This window comes from Bufo gargarizans, chromosome 6 (assembly GCF_014858855.1).
Source record: "Bufo gargarizans isolate SCDJY-AF-19 chromosome 6, ASM1485885v1, whole genome shotgun sequence".
Classification (NCBI taxonomy): domain Eukaryota; kingdom Metazoa; phylum Chordata; class Amphibia; order Anura; family Bufonidae; genus Bufo; species Bufo gargarizans.
Window position 1 is genome coordinate 378,724,580 of NC_058085.1, and position 19,220 is coordinate 378,743,799.

General features: G+C 46.9%; 1 protein-coding gene across 32 annotated transcripts in view; it reads left to right on the forward strand.

Annotated features, from left to right (window-relative positions):
• The window catches only part of ABLIM1 (actin binding LIM protein 1), a 241,197-nt gene that overhangs the window by 86,298 nt on the left and 135,679 nt on the right, over positions 1-19,220 (forward strand). For 31 of the 32 annotated variants that reach the window (XM_044296708.1, XM_044296709.1, XM_044296698.1 and 28 more), the window contains exon 2: positions 18,190-18,324. The exons of the other annotated variant lie outside the window; for it this stretch is intronic. In XM_044296708.1, coding sequence (XP_044152643.1) covers positions 18,190-18,324 — 135 coding nt within the window. The remainder of the gene's footprint in view (positions 1-18,189; positions 18,325-19,220) is intronic. 32 annotated transcript variants of the gene reach the window in all.

Below are 19,220 nucleotides of genomic sequence, written 5' to 3' on the forward strand. Positions count from 1 at the left end.
CGTCTTTTGGGGACTTTAGGATTTTTTTCACACCCAGCTTTCCCAGAGCCCTCCTTGGCAGGTCTGCGGCCACACCCGAGCGTCGTATTGGGACATCACTAGACAGATTGTCCGTTCAGGATTTCAGGAAAGCCTGGTGACCTTCTCTCTATAGTATGAAAGCCCTACCGGTGGGCACCCAGCTTTTCCAGAGGCAGATAGCCCCTCGGCTGAGGAGTATGTGATATGACTGGGAGATGGGTATTGGCGCTGCATGTAACGTGCTTTGTCTCCTTGCACAGCGTTCAGGATAGAGACGGATCTGCCATTGGGTAAGATGTTGCGGCTATTCTAGCAGAGCGGAGCAGGTTGTCCCGTAGTGATATAGTATATCCTCTGTAGTGTTAGGCTAGCCGTACACATTCAGTAGCTGCTCTCTCCCATGACCCCCTCCCGGCTTCCTCTTGGCCGAACCTGTGTGTTCTATGGGGAGAGCGGAGAAGACGCCCGTGTCCCTGACGTCAGCTGTCGGGGGAGAGTCGGAAGTTCCCCGCACACAAAGGACCATGGGGGTCATTTATTAAACAGAAATACGCCTGAATTAGCCGCAGATTATGGCACAAAGGCTAACCTTTGCGCTGCAATCTGTGGCTATTCCCCGCTCGCACCAGGTCTAAAAAATTGGGCGTGGAGTAGACAGGGAGGGGCGGGGCATCTAAAACGCCACTCTTAGTAAATGACCCCCATTGTGTATGGCCAGCAGTATCTGCTGCACTTTGTAATGTAATTCCTGCTATTATATTCCATCTGCTGATAGTTACAAGGTCACATCATAAACTGGATGTAAAATCTATACCTGTCCCCCCCCCGCGCGCCGCTCCGGCCGCAGTTTATAGCTTCCAGCATGGAGCACCTGATCTCTGCAGAATTGTTGCTCAACTTGCTACGTTGTTGCTTCCTGATACATTGTAGCATCGGGTACAGAGATTGTGCTAATGTGGCTGCAATAAAATATTGACAAAATGTAGCAAAGTTACAGCAGCTTAGAGTGACAATGGGGGCATATCGCTAGGAACCCGCACCTACAAGGAGAACGGAGCGGAGGAAGTTGAGGAGGGCGCACTGCGCATGTACAGCCGCCCTCCATTCATTTCTGTGGAGCCGCCAAAAATAGTCAAGCACTGGCTCAGCTATTTCCATCGGCCCCATAGAAATTAATGGGAGCGGTGGTCGCGCATGCGCGGTGCACTCCCATTCAGTTAAATATGGGAAGAGGGGAGCTGCACCTGGTGGTGGACAGACCTCCAGCGACAACTCTCCCCGGCTCCGTTCTCCTTGTAGGTGGTGGGACCCGCATCTATCAGACAATGGGGGCATATCCTAGCGATATGCCCCCATTGTCTAAGATGGGATAACCCAAATGTGAATATTCTGTTCCACCATCCTGTGCTGACTAACGTTTTACTATATCTTTCTAGTGGTCAGAACTCTATTGTGCTTCATATTCTCTACAATATAGCCATATAGTTACATTATCTGTCTATCTGCCCTGATCACTAGGAGGAGCTCAGGAGAAAACTACATACAGATTTATAAAGCTCCCTCTAGTGGTGGCTGTATATATCTGTATGCAGTAATCTCCTGAGCTCCCTCTAGTGGTGGCTGTATATATCTGTATGTAGTCATCTCCTGAGCTCCCTCTAGTGGTGGCTGTATATATCTGTATGTAGTAATCTCCTGAGCTCCCTCTAGTGGTGACTGTATATATCTGTATGCAGTAATCTCCTGAGCTCCCTCTAGTGGTGGCTGTATATATCTGTATGTAGTCATCTCCTGAGCTCCCTCTAGTGGTGGCTGTATATATCTGTATGTAGTAATCTCCTGAGCTCCCTCTAGTGGTGACTGTATATATCTGTATGTAGTAATCTCCTGAGCTCCCTCTAGTGGTGGCTGTATATATCTGTATGTAGTAATCTCCTGAGCTCCCTCTAGTGGTGGCTGTATATATCTGTATGCAGTAATCTCCTGAGCTCCCTCTAGTGGTGACTGTATATATCTGTATGTAGTAATCTCCTGAGGTCCCTCTAGTGGTGGCTGTATATATCTGTATGCAGTAACCTCCTGAGCTCCCTCTAGTGGTGGCTGTATATATCTGTATGCAGTAATCTCCTGAGCTCCCTCTAGTGGTGGATGTATATATCTGTATGTAGTGGTCTCCTGAGCTCCCTCTAGTGGTGGATGTATATATCTGCATGTAGTTATTCCTGAGCTCCCTCTAGTGGTGGCTGTATATATCTGTATGTAGTTATTCCTGAGCTCCCTCTAGTGGTGGGTGTATATATCTGTATGTAGTAATCTCCTGAGCTCCCTCTAGTGGTGGTGTATATATCTGTATGTAGTAATCTCCTGAGCTCCCTCTAGTGGTAGCTGTATATATCTGTATGCAGTAATCTCCTGAGCTCCCTCTAGTGGTGGCTGTATATATCTGTATGCAGTAATCTCCTGAGCTCCCTCTAGTGGTAGCTGTATATATCTGTATGCAGTAATCTCCTGAGCTCCCTCTAGTGGTGGCTGTATATATCTGTATGCAGTAATCTCCTGAGCTCCCTCTAGTGGTGGCTGTATAAATCTGTATGCAGTAATCTCCTGAGCTCTCTCTAATGGTGGCTGTATATATCTGTATGTAGTAATCTCCTGAGCTCCTTCTAGTGGTGGCTGTATATATCTGTATGTAGTAATCTCATGAGCTCCCTCTAGTGGTGGCTGTATAAATCTGTATGCAGTAATCTCCTGAGCTCCCTCTAGTGGTGGCTGTATATATCTGTATGCAGTAATCTCCTGAGCTCCCTCTAGTGGTGGCTGTATATATCTGTATGTAGTCATCTCCTGAGCTCCCTCTAGTGGTGGCTGTATATATCTGTATGTAGTAATCTCCTGAGCTCCCTCTAGTGGTGACTGTATATATCTGTATGTAGTAATCTCCTGAGCTCCCTCTAGTGGTGGCTGTATATATCTGTATGTAGTAATCTCCTGAGCTCCCTCTAGTGGTGGCTGTATATATCTGTATGCAGTAATCTCCTGAGCTCCCTCTAGTGGTGACTGTATATATCTGTATGTAGTAATCTCCTGAGGTCCCTCTAGTGGTGGCTGTATATATCTGTATGCAGTAACCTCCTGAGCTCCCTCTAGTGGTGGCTGTATATATCTGTATGTAGTAATCTCCTGAGCTCCCTCTAGTGGTGGCTGTATATGTCTGTATGTAGTCATCTCCTGAGCTCCCTCTAGTGGTGGATGTATATATCTGTATGTAGTGGTCTCCTGAGCTCCCTCTAGTGGTGGATGTATATATCTGCATGCAGTAATCTCCTGAGCTTCCTCTAGTGGTGGCTGTATATATCTGTATGCAGTAATCTCCTGAGCTCCCTCTAGTGGTGGCTGTATATATCTGTATGCAGTAATCTCCTGAGCTCCCTCTAGTGGTGACTGTATATATCTGTATGTAGTAATCTCCTGAGGTCCCTCTAGTGGTGGCTGTATATATCTGTATGCAGTAACCTCCTGAGCTCCCTCTAGTGGTGGCTGTATATATCTGTATGTAGTAATCTCCTGAGCTCCCTCTAGTGGTGGCTGTATATGTCTGTATGTAGTCATCTCCTGAGCTCCCTCTAGTGGTGGATGTATATATCTGTATGTAGTGGTCTCCTGAGCTCCCTCTAGTGGTGGATGTATATATCTGCATGCAGTAATCTCCTGAGCTTCCTCTAGTGGTGGCTGTATATATCTGTATGTAGTTATTCCTGAGCTCCCTCTAGTGGTGGCTGTATATATCTGTATGTAGTTATTCCTGAGCTCCCTCTAGTGGTGGGTGTATATATCTGTATGTAGTAGTATCTCCTGAGCTCCCTCTAGTGGTGGGCTGTATATATCTGTATGTAGTAATCTCCTGAGCTCCCTCTAGTGGTGGGTGTATATATCTGTATGTAGTAATCTCCTGAGCTCCCTCTAGTGGTAGCTGTATATATCTGTATGCAGTAATCTCCTGAGCTCCCTCTAGTGGTGGCTGTATATATCTGTATGCAGTAATCTCCTGAGCTCCCTCTAGTGGTAGCTGTATATATCTGTATGCAGTAATCTCCTGAGCTCCCTCTAGTGGTGGCTGTATATATCTGTATGTAGTTAATCTCCTGAGCTCCCTCTAGTGGTGGCTGTATAATCTGTATGCTAGTAATCTCCTGAGCTCTCTCTAATGGTGGCTGTATATATCTGTATGTAGTAATCTCCTGAGCTACTCTAGTGGTGGCTGTATATATCTGTATGTAGTAATCTCATGAGCTCCCTCTAGTGGTGGCTGTATAAATCTGTATGCAGTAATCTCCTGAGCTCCCTCTAGTGGTAGCTGTATATATCTGTATGTAGTAATCTCCTGAGCTCCCTCTAGTGGTGGCTGTATATATCTGTATGCAGTAATCTCCTGAGCTCCCTCTAGTGGTGGCTGTATAAATCTGTATGCAGTAATCTCCTGAGCTCCCTCTAGTGGTAGCTGTATATATCTGTATGCAGTAATCTCCTGAGCTCCCTCTAGTGGTGGCTGTACAAATCTGTATGCAGTAATCTCCTGAGCTACTTCTAGTGGTGGCTGTATATATCTGTATGTAGTAATCTCATGAGCTCCCTCTAGTGGTGGCTGTATAAATCTGTATGCAGTAATCTCCTGAGCTCCCTCTAGTGGTGGCTGTATATATCTGTATGCAGTAATCTCCTGAGCTCCCTCTAGTGGTGGCTGTATATATCTGTATGTAGTAATCTCCTGAGCTCCCTCTAGTGGTGGCTGTATATATCTGTATGCAGTAATCTCCTGAGCTCCCTCTAGTGGTGACTGTATATATCTGTATGTAGTAATCTCCTGAGGTCCCTCTAGTGGTGGCTGTATATATCTGTATGCAGTAACCTCCTGAGCTCCCTCTAGTGGTGGCTGTATATATCTGTATGTAGTAATCTCCTGAGCTCCCTCTAGTGGTGGCTGTATATGTCTGTATGTAGTCATCTCCTGAGCTCCCTCTAGTGGTGGATGTATATATCTGTATGTAGTGGTCTCCTGAGCTCCCTCTAGTGGTGGATGTATATATCTGCATGCAGTAATCTCCTGAGCTTCCTCTAGTGGTGGCTGTATATATCTGTATGCAGTAATCTCCTGAGCTCCCTCTAGTGGTGGCTGTATATATCTGTATGTAGTAATCTCCTGAGCTCCCTCTAGTGGTGGCTGTATATATCTGTATGTAGTAATCTCCTGAGCTCCCTCTAGTGGTGGCTGTATATATCTGTATGTAGTAATCTCCTGAGCTCTCTCTAATGGTGGCTGTATATATCTGCATGCTCCCCTAGTGTTGGCTATAGGCAGAGTGTTTTCTATGTTATTACATATCTAAGCAGGGGATTTGGAGCACTGTGTGAGAAGTTAGAAGCACTGAACATATACAGGTTCTCCATGGCTGTGGTGCTGTATTCTGATGTTACTGCACTTTCTATTCTTGATCATTTGCAGACAGTAGAGGAGGAGTTCGTGACCATAGAATCAGCCTGCACAGGGTTTTTTGTACTCTGTAAACACAGAGGGTCATTTATTAAGACCAGCGTTTTAGACTCCGGTCTTAATAACCCTGCGCTGGGTGTGCATCTGCTGGAGTTATAAAGAGGCGCCGTCCTCCACATAAGTTAAGCGCATGCACCGCCAGTCTAAATCTACGCCATCTTCCTTGCTGGCTTAAATTTAGACAATTTTTGATCCCTAAAACAGGCGTAGAAAATGATAAATGAGACAAGCCGTTGCCTTCCCTGCCCGTGCCATGCCTCTTTTATTAGACTTGGCATTAATGGGGAAAAGTCGCAGATTGCAGTGCAAATAACTTTCGCGCCGCAATCTGCTTCATAAATACGCCAAAAAATTGGTGAATTTCCATCAGTAAATGACCCCCATAGCTCTGCACAGGAGCTCTTCCAAAAGTCTTCTCCTCACTGTGCGTGCAGATGCGCTCACACCTGCCTGCTGCCATTCCTGAGCAAGCTCTGCACTGGTGGCACTCCGATCCCGCAGCTGAATCCTCTTTAGGAGACGATCCTGGCGCTTGCTGGACTTTCTTGGACGCCCTGAAGCCTTCTTAACAAGAATTGAACCTCTTTCCTTGAAGTTCTTGATGATCCTATAAATTGTTGATTGAGGTGCAATCTTAGTAGCCACAATATCCTTGCCTGTGAAGCCATTTTTATGCAACGCAATGATGGCTGCACGCGTTTCTTTGCAGGTCACCATGGTTAACAATGGAAGAACAATGATTTCAAGCATCACCCTCCTGTTAACAGGTCAAGTCTGCCATTTTACCCAATCAGCCTGACATAATGATCTCCAGCCTTGTGCTCGTCAACATTCTCACCTGAGTTACCAAGACGATTACTGAAATGATCTCAGCAGGTCCTTTACTGACAGCAATGAAATGCAGTGGAAAGGTTTTTTGGGGATTAAGTAAATTTTCATGGCAAAGAAGGACGATGCAATTCATCTGATCATCTTCATAACATTCTGGAGTAGATGCAAATTGCTATTATAAAAACTTAAGCAGCAACTTTTCCAATTTTCTATATTTATGTAATTCTCAAAACTTTTGGCCACGACTGTACACAATAAAAGAGATTTTTTTTAATGAAGACACTTGAGACACTAGAGTTGCTTTATTTTTCATTTGACATACATTTTAGTAATTAAAAAACTGTTGCAAAAGTATGCATCCCCTATTACGATGAAGTCGCTCTGCTCCCATCCATCACAGTGACAGGGTAATGGCTGCCGATCTCGGCGTCTATCGCCTGCCATCATTACTTCACCTGTATTTACAGTTGTCTCCGGCTTCCAGGGATTATTAAGCTAATGCGCCAGTGATCTCCAGCGCCAGCTCAGCAAACTGTCAGTGACGCGCTCCGCCAGGGAGTCCTGGTCTGTGTTTCCATCATAGAACTGCGGGTGTAACGACTGTGTAATGTTATTAGTTGGATCACTCCCATCAGACATGGGACGATTGGAATAGGGCTGCAGTAAACAAATATTTTAGTAATCGAGTAATCTAATAAGAAAAACCTTCTTGAAATAATGTGTTCCTTTATTTGTATTCCTTACAGCGGTAGAGCAGATAAGGGCTTCCCTCACAGCTGCAATATACATTGTGTCAGAAGAACAGCCGGAATCTACCGTATCGGGTGTAGCTGGAGACCGCCGGCTGCTGCAGCGAGTGACTGCAATGGGACATAACGCTGTGGACGATACGCGGCATGTATGCCGGACCATGGCCCGATGAGAGCATGTAGCTGGCTGTACCCGGCTGTACCCAACACTGCAGCAGGCTGTTCTTCCGCCACAATGTGTATCTAGGGCTATGTTGTGAGCTTAGTCTATTCCCGTGCAGGATCCGACTGCTGGAGTTCACTGGCTGCCATGATGTCCCCCTTCCCCAGTGCCTCCATGCCATCCACCATGTCCCCCACTCCCCCCGATTAGCCCCTCCATGCCAAATCACCGGTGCCCCCATTCCCCCCCCCCCTCACCTCCTAACTTTATACTTACCTTTCCTGGCAGCGCTGCGTGCGCCGACACATGGAGTCCGCAGAAGACGCATCTTCATCCCAGCATGCACTGGGACCTGACGTCACAGCCAGCGTCATCCAGCGCGCTGCCGAGTCGGGAGGCCACGGAGCGGTGAGTGAGAAGCTTCATTTCACTCCCGCTCCGTGGTCATGTGATTTATACGAATTCTCGATGCAGTTTCCCTGCATCGAGGAATCATTTCAGCCCTAGATTGAAATGTACGTTCTGTGGTTAGAACAGGACGGCCACCGCGAGCTGCACCGGAATGTTGTCATTGTCATCCTGTTTGATGCGGCCGAGCTTAGTATTCTGCTGGTTGTTATTGGAAACAGTCAGCAAGCATGAGGATAGATACCCCCTAACAGCTTAGCAGAGGCCCTGTAATACAGAGGGGCTATGTGTAGACACTAAACAAACAGAGAATAGTAACATTTATTCTCTGAAGATGTAGAAGTGAGTGCAGCTCTGGAGTATAATACAGGATGTAACCCAGGATCAGTACAAGATAAGCAATGTATGTACACAGTGACTGCTCCAGCAGAATAGGGAGTGCAGCTCTGTAGTATAATACAGGATGTAACTCAGGATCAGTACAGGATAAGTAATGTATGTACACAGTGACTGCACCAGCAGAATAGTGAGTGCAGCTCTGCAGTATAATACAAGATGTAACTCAGGATCAGTACAGGATAAGTAATGTATGTACACAGGGACTGCACCAGCAGAATAGTGAGTGCAGCTCTGGAGTATAATACAGGATGTAACTCAGGATCAGTACAGGATAACTAATGTATGTACACAGTGACTGCACCAGCAGAATAGTGAGTGCAGCTCTGGAGTATAATACAGGATGTAACTCAGGATCAGTACAGGATAAGTAATGTATGTGCACAGTGACTGCACCAGCAGAATAGTGAGTGCAGCTCTGGAGTATAATACAGGATGTAACCCAGGATCAGTACAGGATAAGCAATGTATGTACACAGGGACTGCACCAGCAGAATAGTGAGTGCAGCTCTGGAGTATAATACAGGATGTAACTCAGGATCAGTACAGGATAAGTAATGTATGTACACAGTGACTGCACCAGCAGAATAGTGAGTGCAGCTCTGGAGTATAATACAGGATGTAACTCAGGATAAGTAATGTAATGTATGTACACAGTGACTGCACCAGCAGAATAGTGAGTGCAGCTCTGGAGTATAATACAGGATGTAACCCAGGATCAGCACAGGATAAGTAATGTATGTACACAGTGACTGCACCAGCAGAATAGTGAGTGCAGCTCTGGAGTATAATACAGGATGTAACTCAGGATAAGTAATGTAATGTATGTACACAGTGACTGCACCAGCAGAATAGTGAGTGCAGTTCTGGAGTATAATACAGGATGTAACTCAGGATCAGTACAGGATAAGTAATGTATGTACACAGTGACTGCACCAGCAGAATAGTGAGTGCAGCTCTGGAGTATCATACAGGATGTAACTCAGGATCAGTACAGGATAAGTAATGTATGTACACAGTGACTGCACCAGCAGAATAGTGAGTGCAGCTCTGGAGTATAATACAGGATGTAACTCAGGATCAGTACAGGATAAGTAATGTATGTACACAGTGACTGCACCGGCAGAATAGTGAGTGCAGCTCTGGAGTATAATACAGGATGTAACTCAGGATCAGTACAGGATAAGTAATGTATGTACACAGGGACTGCACCAGCAGAATAGTGAGTGCAGCTCTGTAGTATAATACAGGATGTAACTCAGCATCAGTACAGGATAAGTAATGTATGTACACAGTGACTGCACCAGCAGAATAGTGAGTGCAGCTCTGGAGTATAATACAGGATGTAACTCAGGATCAGTACAGGATAAGTAATGTATGTACACAGTGACTGCACCAGCAGAATAGTGAGTGCAGCTCTGGAGTATAATACAGGATGTAACCCAGGATCAGTACAGGATAAGCAATGTATGTACACAGGGACTGCACCAGCAGAATAGTGAGTGCAGCTCTGGAGTATAATACAGGATGTAACTCAGGATCAGTACAGGATAAGTAATGTATGTACACAGTGACTCCACCAGCAGAATATTGAGTGCAGCTCTGGAGTATAATACAGGATGTAACTCAGGATAAGTAATGTAATGTATGTACACAGTGACTGCACCAGCAGAATAGTGAGTGCAGCTCTGGAGTATAATACAGGATGTAACCCAGGATCAGCACAGGATAAGTAATGTATGTACACAGTGACTGCACCAGCAGAATAGTGAGTGCAGCTCTTGAGTATAATACAGGATGTAACCCAGGATCAGCACAGGATAAGTAATGTATGTACACAGTGACTGCACCAGCAGAATAGTGAGTGCAGCTCTGGAGTATAATACAGGATGTAACTCAGGATAAGTAATGTAATGTATGTACACAGTGACTGCACCAGCAGAATAGTGAGTGCAGTTCTGGAGTATAATACAGGATGTAACTCAGGATCAGTACAGGATAAGTAATGTATGTACACAGTGACTGCACCAGCAGAATAGTGAGTGCAGCTCTGGAGTATAATACAGGATGTAACTCAGGATCAGTACAGGATAAGTAATGTATGTACACAGTGACTGCACCAGCAGAATAGTGAGTGCAGCTCTGGAGTATAATACAGGATGTAACTCAGGATCAGTACAGGATAAGTAATGTATGTACACAGTGACTGCACCAGCAGAATAGTGAGTGCAGCTCTGGAGTATAATACAGGATGTAACTCAGGATCAGTACAGGATAAGTAATGTATGTACACAGTGACTGCACCAGCAGAATAGTGAGTGCAGCTCTGGAGTATAATACAGGATGTAACTCAGGATCAGTACAGGATAAGTAATGTATGTACACAGTGACTGCACCAGCAGAATAGTGAGTGCAGCTCTGGAGTATAATACAGGATGTAACTCAGGATCAGTACAGGATAAGTAATGTATGTACACAGTGACTGCACCAGCAGAATAGTGAGTGCAGCTCTGGAGTATAATGCAGGATGTAACATCAGGATCAGTACAGGATAAGTAATGTATGTACACAGTGACTGCACCAGCAGAATAGTGAGTGCAGCTCTGGAGTATAATACAGGATGTAACTCAGGATCAGTACAGGATAAGTAATGTATGTACACAGTGACTGCACCAGCAGAATAGTGAGTGCAGCTCTGGAGTATAATACAGGATGTAACTCAGGATCAGTACAGGATAAGTAATGTATGTACACAGTGACTGCACCAGCATAATAGTGAGTGCAGCTCTGGAGTATAATACAGGATGTAACTCAGGATCAGTACAGGATAAGTAATGTATGTACACAGTGACTGCACCAGCAGAATAGTGAGTGCAGCTCTGGAGTATAATACAGGATGTAACTCAGGATCAGTACAGGATAAGTAATGTATGTACACAGTGACTCCACCAGCAGAATAGTGAGTACAGCTCTGGAGTATAATACAGGATGTAAGTCAGGATCAGTACAGGATAAGTAATGTATGTACACAGTGACTGCACCAGCAGAATAGTGAGTGCAGCTCTGGAGTATAATACAGGATGTAACTCAGGATCAGTACAGGATAAGTAATGTATGTACACAGTGACTGCACCAGCAGAATAGTGAGTGCAGCTCTGGAGTATAATACAGGATGTAACTCAGGATCAGTACAGGATAAGTAATGTATGTACACAGTGACTGCACCGGCAGAATAGTGAGTGCAGCTCTGGAGTATAATGCAGGATGTAACACAGGATCAGTACAGGATAAGTAATGTATGTACACAGTGACTGCACCAGCAGAATAGTGAGTGCAGCTCTGGAGTATAATACAGGATGTAACTCAGGATCAGTACAGGATAAGTAATGTATGTACACAGTGACTGCACCAGCAGAATAGTGAGTGCAGCTCTGGAGTATAATACAGGATGTAACTCAGGATCAGTACAGGATAAGTAATGTATGTACACAGTGAATGCACCAGCATAATAGTGAGTGCAGCTCTGGAGTATAATACAGGATGTAACTCAGGATCAGTACAGGATAAGTAATGTATGTACACAGTGGCTGCACCAGCAGAATAGTGAGTGCAGCTCTGGAGTATAATACAGGATGTAACTCAGGATCAGTACAGGATAAGTAATGTATGTACACAGTGACTGCACCGGCAGAATAGTGAGTGCAGCTCTGGAGCATAATGCAGGATGTAACACAGGATCAGTACAGGATAAGTAATGTATGTACACAGTGACTGCACCAGCAGAATAGTGAGTGCAGCTCTGGAGTATAATACAGGATGTAACTCAGGATCAGTACAGGATAAGTAATGTATGTACACAGTGACTGCACCAGCAGAATAGTGAGTGCAGCTCTGGAGTATAATACAGGATGTAACTCAGGATCAGTACAGGATAAGTAATGTATGTACACAGTGACTGCACCAGCAGAATAGTGAGTACAGCTCTGGAGTATAATACAGGATGTAAGTCAGGATCAGTACAGGATAAGTAATGTATGTGCACAGTGACTGCACCAGCAGAATAGTGAGTGCAGCTCTGGAGTATAATACAGGATGTAAGTCAGGATCAGTACAGGATAAGTAATGTATGTACACAGTGACTGCACCAGCAGAATAGTGAGTGCAGCTCTGGAGCATAATACAGGATGTAACTCAGGATCAGTACAGGATCAGTAATGTATGTAGACAGTGAATGATAATTCCCTATCACTGATACCTGTGTCTAGGTGTTATATTTGGTTTGTAAATCAGTGCTAGGACCTGATGGGGAGAGTTGTGGTAATGGAAGTTTCCTTCCAGGATTGTACAGAGAGTTTTATCTTCCTCCTCTGTTGGATGATGAGTGTCTTCCTCGGCTCTTTGTCCTGGGCAGGGTGGGTCCCTGTCGTCCTGTATGGAATGGTTGGAATGGCTGTGCTGTCCCATATCACACTGGGCCCCAGTGACTTAGAGGAGGGGAGCATTTTTGGATGGTCTGTCTTGAGATAAAGTGTTGGGATGACAGTCTTATCTTCCCTCTCAGGAAACACTTTCACCCTGGAATTCCAGAGCTGTGGAAGAATAAACGGATCCTTAGAGCGCAGCAGATTATACCCTGTGACTGTCTCTGTACCTGTCATGTTCTGTACGATGGTTTGTGTGTTTCTCTCCCGCAGATGGGGTCCTCTCTCTCTCTCTCTCACTCTCTAAGTCTCACTCTCTAAGTCTCACTCTCTAAGTCTCACTCTCTAAGTCTCACTCTCTAAGTCTCACTCTCTAAGTCTCACTCTCTAAGTCTCACTCTCTAAGTCTCACTCTCTAAGTCTCACTCTCTAAGTCTCACTCTCTAAGTCTCTCACTTATTTAGTTCATAATTATTGTAACTTTATTTTATGTTCATAAACCCTTTTTGTCTGTACCGCGCCCTGCAGCTTGTGGCATAATATATAATAATAATAATAATGTGTCAATTATTTCTTTGTATATTTATAAATATCTGTGTTTTTCTAAGTATTACGGTAGTTTTATATTTCTATGTATTAGTATTATGGGGCACATTTATTAAGATTGGCATTTTAGACGCCGGTCTTAATAAACCCCTGCGCTGGTGGTGGATCCGCAGGAGTTACGGACGGGCGCCGGCCTCTCCATAAGTTCGGCGCATCCAGCTTCCTTGCTGTCTTACATTCAGACCATTTTCTGCAACTGAAACAGACGTAGAAAATGATGAATAACAGGGTCCAGACGGCCTTTCCCTGTCCACACCACACCCACTTTTTTTAGACCTGGCGTGAGCGGGGTGAAGTCGCAGATTGCGTTGTAAATACCGTTGTGCCGCAATCTGCGCCTGAAATATACCTAATATGGGTGTATTTCAGGTTGATAAATGACCCCCTATGTTTCTCTGTATTAGGCCTCATGCACACGACCGTTGTGTGTTTTGTGGTCCGCAAAACACGGATGGCGTCTGTGTGCGTTTCGCAATTTGCAGAACGGCATGGACAGCCTTTAATATAACTGCCTATTCTTGTACGCAAAACACGGACAAGAATAGGACGGGTTATATTTTTTTTGCGGACCACAGAATGGAGCACACGAAGTGCCATACGCATCTTTGGCGGCCCCATTGAAGTGACTGGGTCCGCATCCGAGACGCCAAAACTGCGGCTCGGATGTGGACCAAAACAACGTCCGTGTGCATGAGGCCTCAGTATTCTGTTTCTATGTACTAGGGTGCATTCACATGGCCAGATGTATTTTGTGTCCCGCAAACCGTGGATCCGCAAAATATGGCTGTGGTCCTTGTGGCATCCCCTTTTTCTGCTGACCCATTGACTTTAATGGGTCGATGGTCTGCATCTGCCGGGCACGTTTTACCTTTTGCGGAACGCACATTTATATGCAGAAAGCGAACCGAAGACAAAAAAATGCAGATGCCACACGAACTCTATACGTATTTTGTGGATCTACGGTTTGTGGACCGCACAACACATACAGTCGTGTGAATGCACCTTTAGTTGTAGGGAAGCATCCGAAGTCGATTCGCACAAAACTTCGCTGAATACTGTAGGGAGCGAGCGCTCCGTACAGTATTAGAATGTATTGGCTCCGATGAGCCGAAGTTGAGACTTCAGGTAATAACTTCATAAATTTATTTCTACAGTAAAACCCTTTTACCGAACTCGGTTTTGGTTCCAGGTGGGACCTCCGGCTCATAGGAGCCAATACATTCTAATACTGTAGGGAGCGCTCGCTCCGTACAGAATTCGAATAGACTTCGGATGTTTCTGTGTCAGTTGTGTCTCCGTGTATTTCTGGGTGTCTGACGCTGACAGCTGGGATGTGGGATTGGGCCGTCAGCTGCCAGGACACCAGATATTTCCCGTGTCCCACAGACATTCCTGTGTGTCCTCGTTATGGGACCGCTCATCCCACCATCGTCTCCACCAGTGATTCCTCCCGTGTAGCTATGTAGATAGGACTCCGGAAAAGCTGGATAAGAAGCTGTCCGTCAGTCCGTCAGCTCCTACAGGGGGGGGGGGGGGGGGGGGGCGGCAATCTTACCTTTTATCACCCCAAGTCCTTCTCCAGGGTGTGACCTCAGGGTCAGGCTTCCGGATGCAGTTTTGGAAGCAAAAATCAGGAGTGAATTCAGAACAGAGGAGAAGTCGTGTCCGTCCTTTATACTTTCTCTCCTTTTTATAATTATTTCCTGATTTTGGCTTTTAAAACTGCATCCAGAAACCTGACCGTGTGACCGCAGCCCAAGAAACCAGTTATCACATTCTTGATCCAGGGGTCATACATGATGTGATACAGGGTTATGGCTCTAGTCACACCCAGAGCTGCCCCAGTACCTGGGATACAGGCGGTCATACATGGTGTGATATGGGGAGGAGTCATACATGATGTGACAAGGGGGGGGGGTTGTGTCATACATGAAATGATACAGGGTAATGTCTCTAGTCACACCCAGAGCTGCCCCAGTACCTGGGATACAGGCAGTCATACATGATGTGATATGGGGGGGCGTCGTACATGATGTGATACAGGGGGTCATACATGATGTGATACAGGGTAATGTCTCTAGTCACACCCAGAGCTGCCCCAGTACCTGGGATACAGGCGGTCATACATGATGTGATATGGGGGGGGGGGGGGGGGAGTCATACATGATATGATACAGGGTTATGGCTCTAGTCACACCCAGAGCTGCCCCAGTGCCTGGGATACAGGCAGTCATACATGATGTGATACAGGGTTATGGCTCTAGTCACACCCAGAGCTGCCCCAGTGCCTGGGATACAGGCGGTCATACATGATGTGATATGGGGGGGGGGGGGGTCATACATGATATGATACAGGGTTATGGCTCTAGTCACACCCAGAGCTGCCCCAGTGCCTGGGATACAGGCGGTCATACATGATATGATACAGGGGGTCATACATGATGTGATACAGGGTAATGTCTCTAGTCACACCCAGAGCTGCCCCGGTGAGCCCCATTCCTGTGTGATCTCCGCCGTCCTGGAAACAAATGGACTGGAAACCGTTGACCGGGGAGCTTTCCATTCAGGGCTTAGCAGCGTCAGCAGCGTCTGTTTTTTCAGACCGTCCAACGTTTTGTATAAGCAAGATCAGCGTCTGTGTCTGAGCGCCCGGCGCTGCGAGACCCCCGGCTGATTACCCCTTCCGGGACCCCCATAGACTCCAGCCACAGACCGCGTTATACACCAGGGATCCATCCCCTCCACAAATCCCTCCTGTAGGGGCTTATAGCTCTGTTCATCCTGAGCTTCCTGGTTCAAGAATGCAATGTCCGAAATACAGTTAAGACTGACACAAAGGTTACATACTAAAGTTACACATATATATACACTATAGACAAGCCCTGCTATAGGTCAGCCTCACGACAATTGGGGGATTGCTATTCAAGCACTTCCCCGATCTGGCGGTTTTACTGTAATTGTTTGCTTTGTTGTCGCCTTGCACTTCGGGGGCCACATGTTGTTTCCAGGGGCCCTGACCGGCGTTCTCGCAGCTTTCACCAGACTTGGAAGTATCTAGAAATGGAAAGTATCTGATGATGTTGGCAAGTGGGCGCCGGTCACGGAAAGGGTTAATCCCGGATAAAGTGGAGCACTGATGATGCCCATGTATAGGCACAGGCGGCCGCCCAGATAACAGGCTATTTTGATGCTGTCGATCAGGTGTAGATCAGAGCACAAGGTCACCCCCCCCCCCCCCCCCAGTGTAATAACAGGGGCCGCCAAAGTCTGTGTCCGAACCCACAACTTTCTAATAGACTCAGTGTCTCAAATTCTTGCCATTTTCCACATCTCTGCTTGCTGTCAGTGAATGGGAACATTCTTGAAGGTGGACAACCCATGCCCTTATACTTCTCACAGCTGAAGGTTTGTAACAGTTGTATCCATTCCAAATATCCTGGGCTCCAGACTGATACATTGTAACAAACTGTCCAGATGAAGGGGCTGGTCCCTAGAGATTGTAGCCGCGCCATTAAATGGTTAACTCTCCCCCTGTAGCCGGGGCCTCAGCAGATGATCCAGTGAATGGTTGCGTCATGTGACTGGCGGTCGGGTGCCGCGGTGTACGCAGCCTATAGATTGCTAGCTCTGCGCCTCTATTTAAAGGAACACTCCACCATTAATTTACAAAACTGGGAAAATCGTTCACTTTGTAAACTCTTTGCTTTCCTTTCCTCCAGTCTCATCCAAAGCTGTGCCCACCGTTCTGCTGGTTTTCTACCCCTAAAGGGCGGCCATATTTGTGGTCACCCGACTTTCCCAGGCACAAATGTGACCAGTTTCCCAGTTTCTAGAAGGAAACCATCAACAAGCTGCTGCTGACAGACCCATTACACTGTAGACGGCCATAATGGAGTCTGCCGGCAGCAGCAGCTTGCTGATGGTTTCCATGTGTAACCAATCATTTCCCTATGTGACACACGGTCTCCTCAGGTTTCTGGAGCCTTTGTTCTACCTGACGGTTGCTGTCACTGTGTCTGCGCTGATTACTTTCACACTGGCGTTGTGAAGATTCGTCGCCGGAACTGCCTGCCGTATCCGGAAATCCGCACATTGAAAGGCCCAGTAACCCTCACAAGTCCACTGGGAAACCCCCCAACTAGGGATGAGCGAACCCGAACATCACCAGGTTCGGCTGCGTTGGGAAAACGGAATATAACGGAATTGGAAGCCTTTAAGAGGAGTTCCGCTTTGATCCGTCAGAAGTCTATGGCCGAGCAGAACGGATCCGTCTGGGTTCAGCAGTGCGTGGAATGAGGAGGCGGGGCTTGGTGGGGAAGGGAGGAGCCTGAGAGCTCCTGATATAATCACAGGAGAGACTGACAACCTGTCTGCATAGCAGGGCGATGTCTGAACCGGTAGTCAGACTGTGTGGATGTAGCAGAGCTGGGATGGGATCCTGCTGGTAACTTACCACCATCCTGGGTACTTCCTACACGCGTGTTGTGACTGACATGTATTCTGCCCACATGTATCTGTACACGGGCAGTCCCTGCAGCTGACCGCTCCTGTGGCCGAGCATGCATGTTCCTTCATTAGGGAAAGCGCGTGGACCAAGGATGAGGCATAGTGACCGCCAGCAGGCCCGGCTCCGGGGAGAGTCCGGTGACCTCCGTGTAATGTACGGACGCTTCTCGTCTTTAGGTGGCGCCATTTTTCTTTAGTCGCTTTCTCTTAGAGCTCATGTGTTATGGGTCAGTATAACTGAGCTGTAGATACTCTGTGCTGCTGTGTGATGCCTCGTCAGGCCATGCTGCCTCAGTGCGGGCTCATAGGTGTGTTATTACACTGCATCAGGGTTTGGCGGGTCCCGTATACAGGGGGTGCACGAGGACGCACTGAGCCCCCCCCCCCCACATCACTGACTGGCGGCCATATTTCTGGGGTGCGGTGATTTGCGGGGGCGCTCAGTAACGATGCCTCATGTTCTGCGCGCTGGTTTGCTGTGATGCCGGTTGATATCGGGGACATTCGGTGACCGTCTCTCTCTCTCTCTCTCTCTTCCAGTTGCCCTTTCCCAGGACCCCAGCCAGTCCTCAGAGAAGCCCATCATCCGCTGCCATAAATGTGGGGAGCCCTGCAAAGGCGAGGTGCTGCGCGTCCAGGCCAAGCATTTCCACATCAAGTGCTTCATATGCAAAGGTAACGACCGGCGTCCATGATGGAAGCATCTCCGGCGCACTCCCAGCAACCAAGAGACGGTGGAGTAATGTGGGGGTGGGGCAGTGCTTGGGGGTGGGGCAGTAGTTTGGGGGTGGAGCAGTGCTTGGGGGTGGGGCAGTGCTTAGGGGGTGGGCAGTAGTTTGGGGGTGGGGCAGTAGTTTGGGGGTGTGGCAGTAGTTTGGGGGTGGAGTTGGATTTTGCAACTTTTCTACGCCAAAAACAGACATAGGGGGGATAATGAATTTTCTCTAAAATCTACTGTCCTAAGGCTACTTTCACACTAGCGTTTATCTTTTCCGGCATAAAGTTCCGTCCTTGGGGCTCAATACCGGAAAAGAACTGATCAGTTTCATCCCCGTGTATTCTGAATGGAGAGAAATCCGTCCAGGAAGCATCAGTTCATTCACTCTTACGGTATTTTCTCCGTCCAAAATTGCGGAACACTTGCCGGCATTATTCTCCATTGAAATGCATTAATGCCGTATCCGGCACCAAATGTTCTGGCAAAAAGGATCCAGTTTTCCGGTCTGCACATGCAGGACCTTTAATAATGAAAAAAAAAAAAAAAAACTGATCCGTTTTTCCGGATGACACCAGAGAGACGGATCCGTCTACAAATGCCATCCGTTTGCACATGGATTTCCGGATCCGGCAGGCAGTTCCGGCGACAGAACTGCCTGCCGGATCTTCACAAGGTAAGTGTGACAGTAGCCTAAGACTGAAGCCTCCGTGTCACAGGCTGATGGCCGCACGTACACGTGCAAGAAAAAGTAAGTGAACCCCTTGGACGTTCCTGCTTACAGTGTGCGGTCGGATTGTGTCGGCGTCAGATATTTCTGCATTTCCAGTGTTTTATTTGGCACATTGGATACATC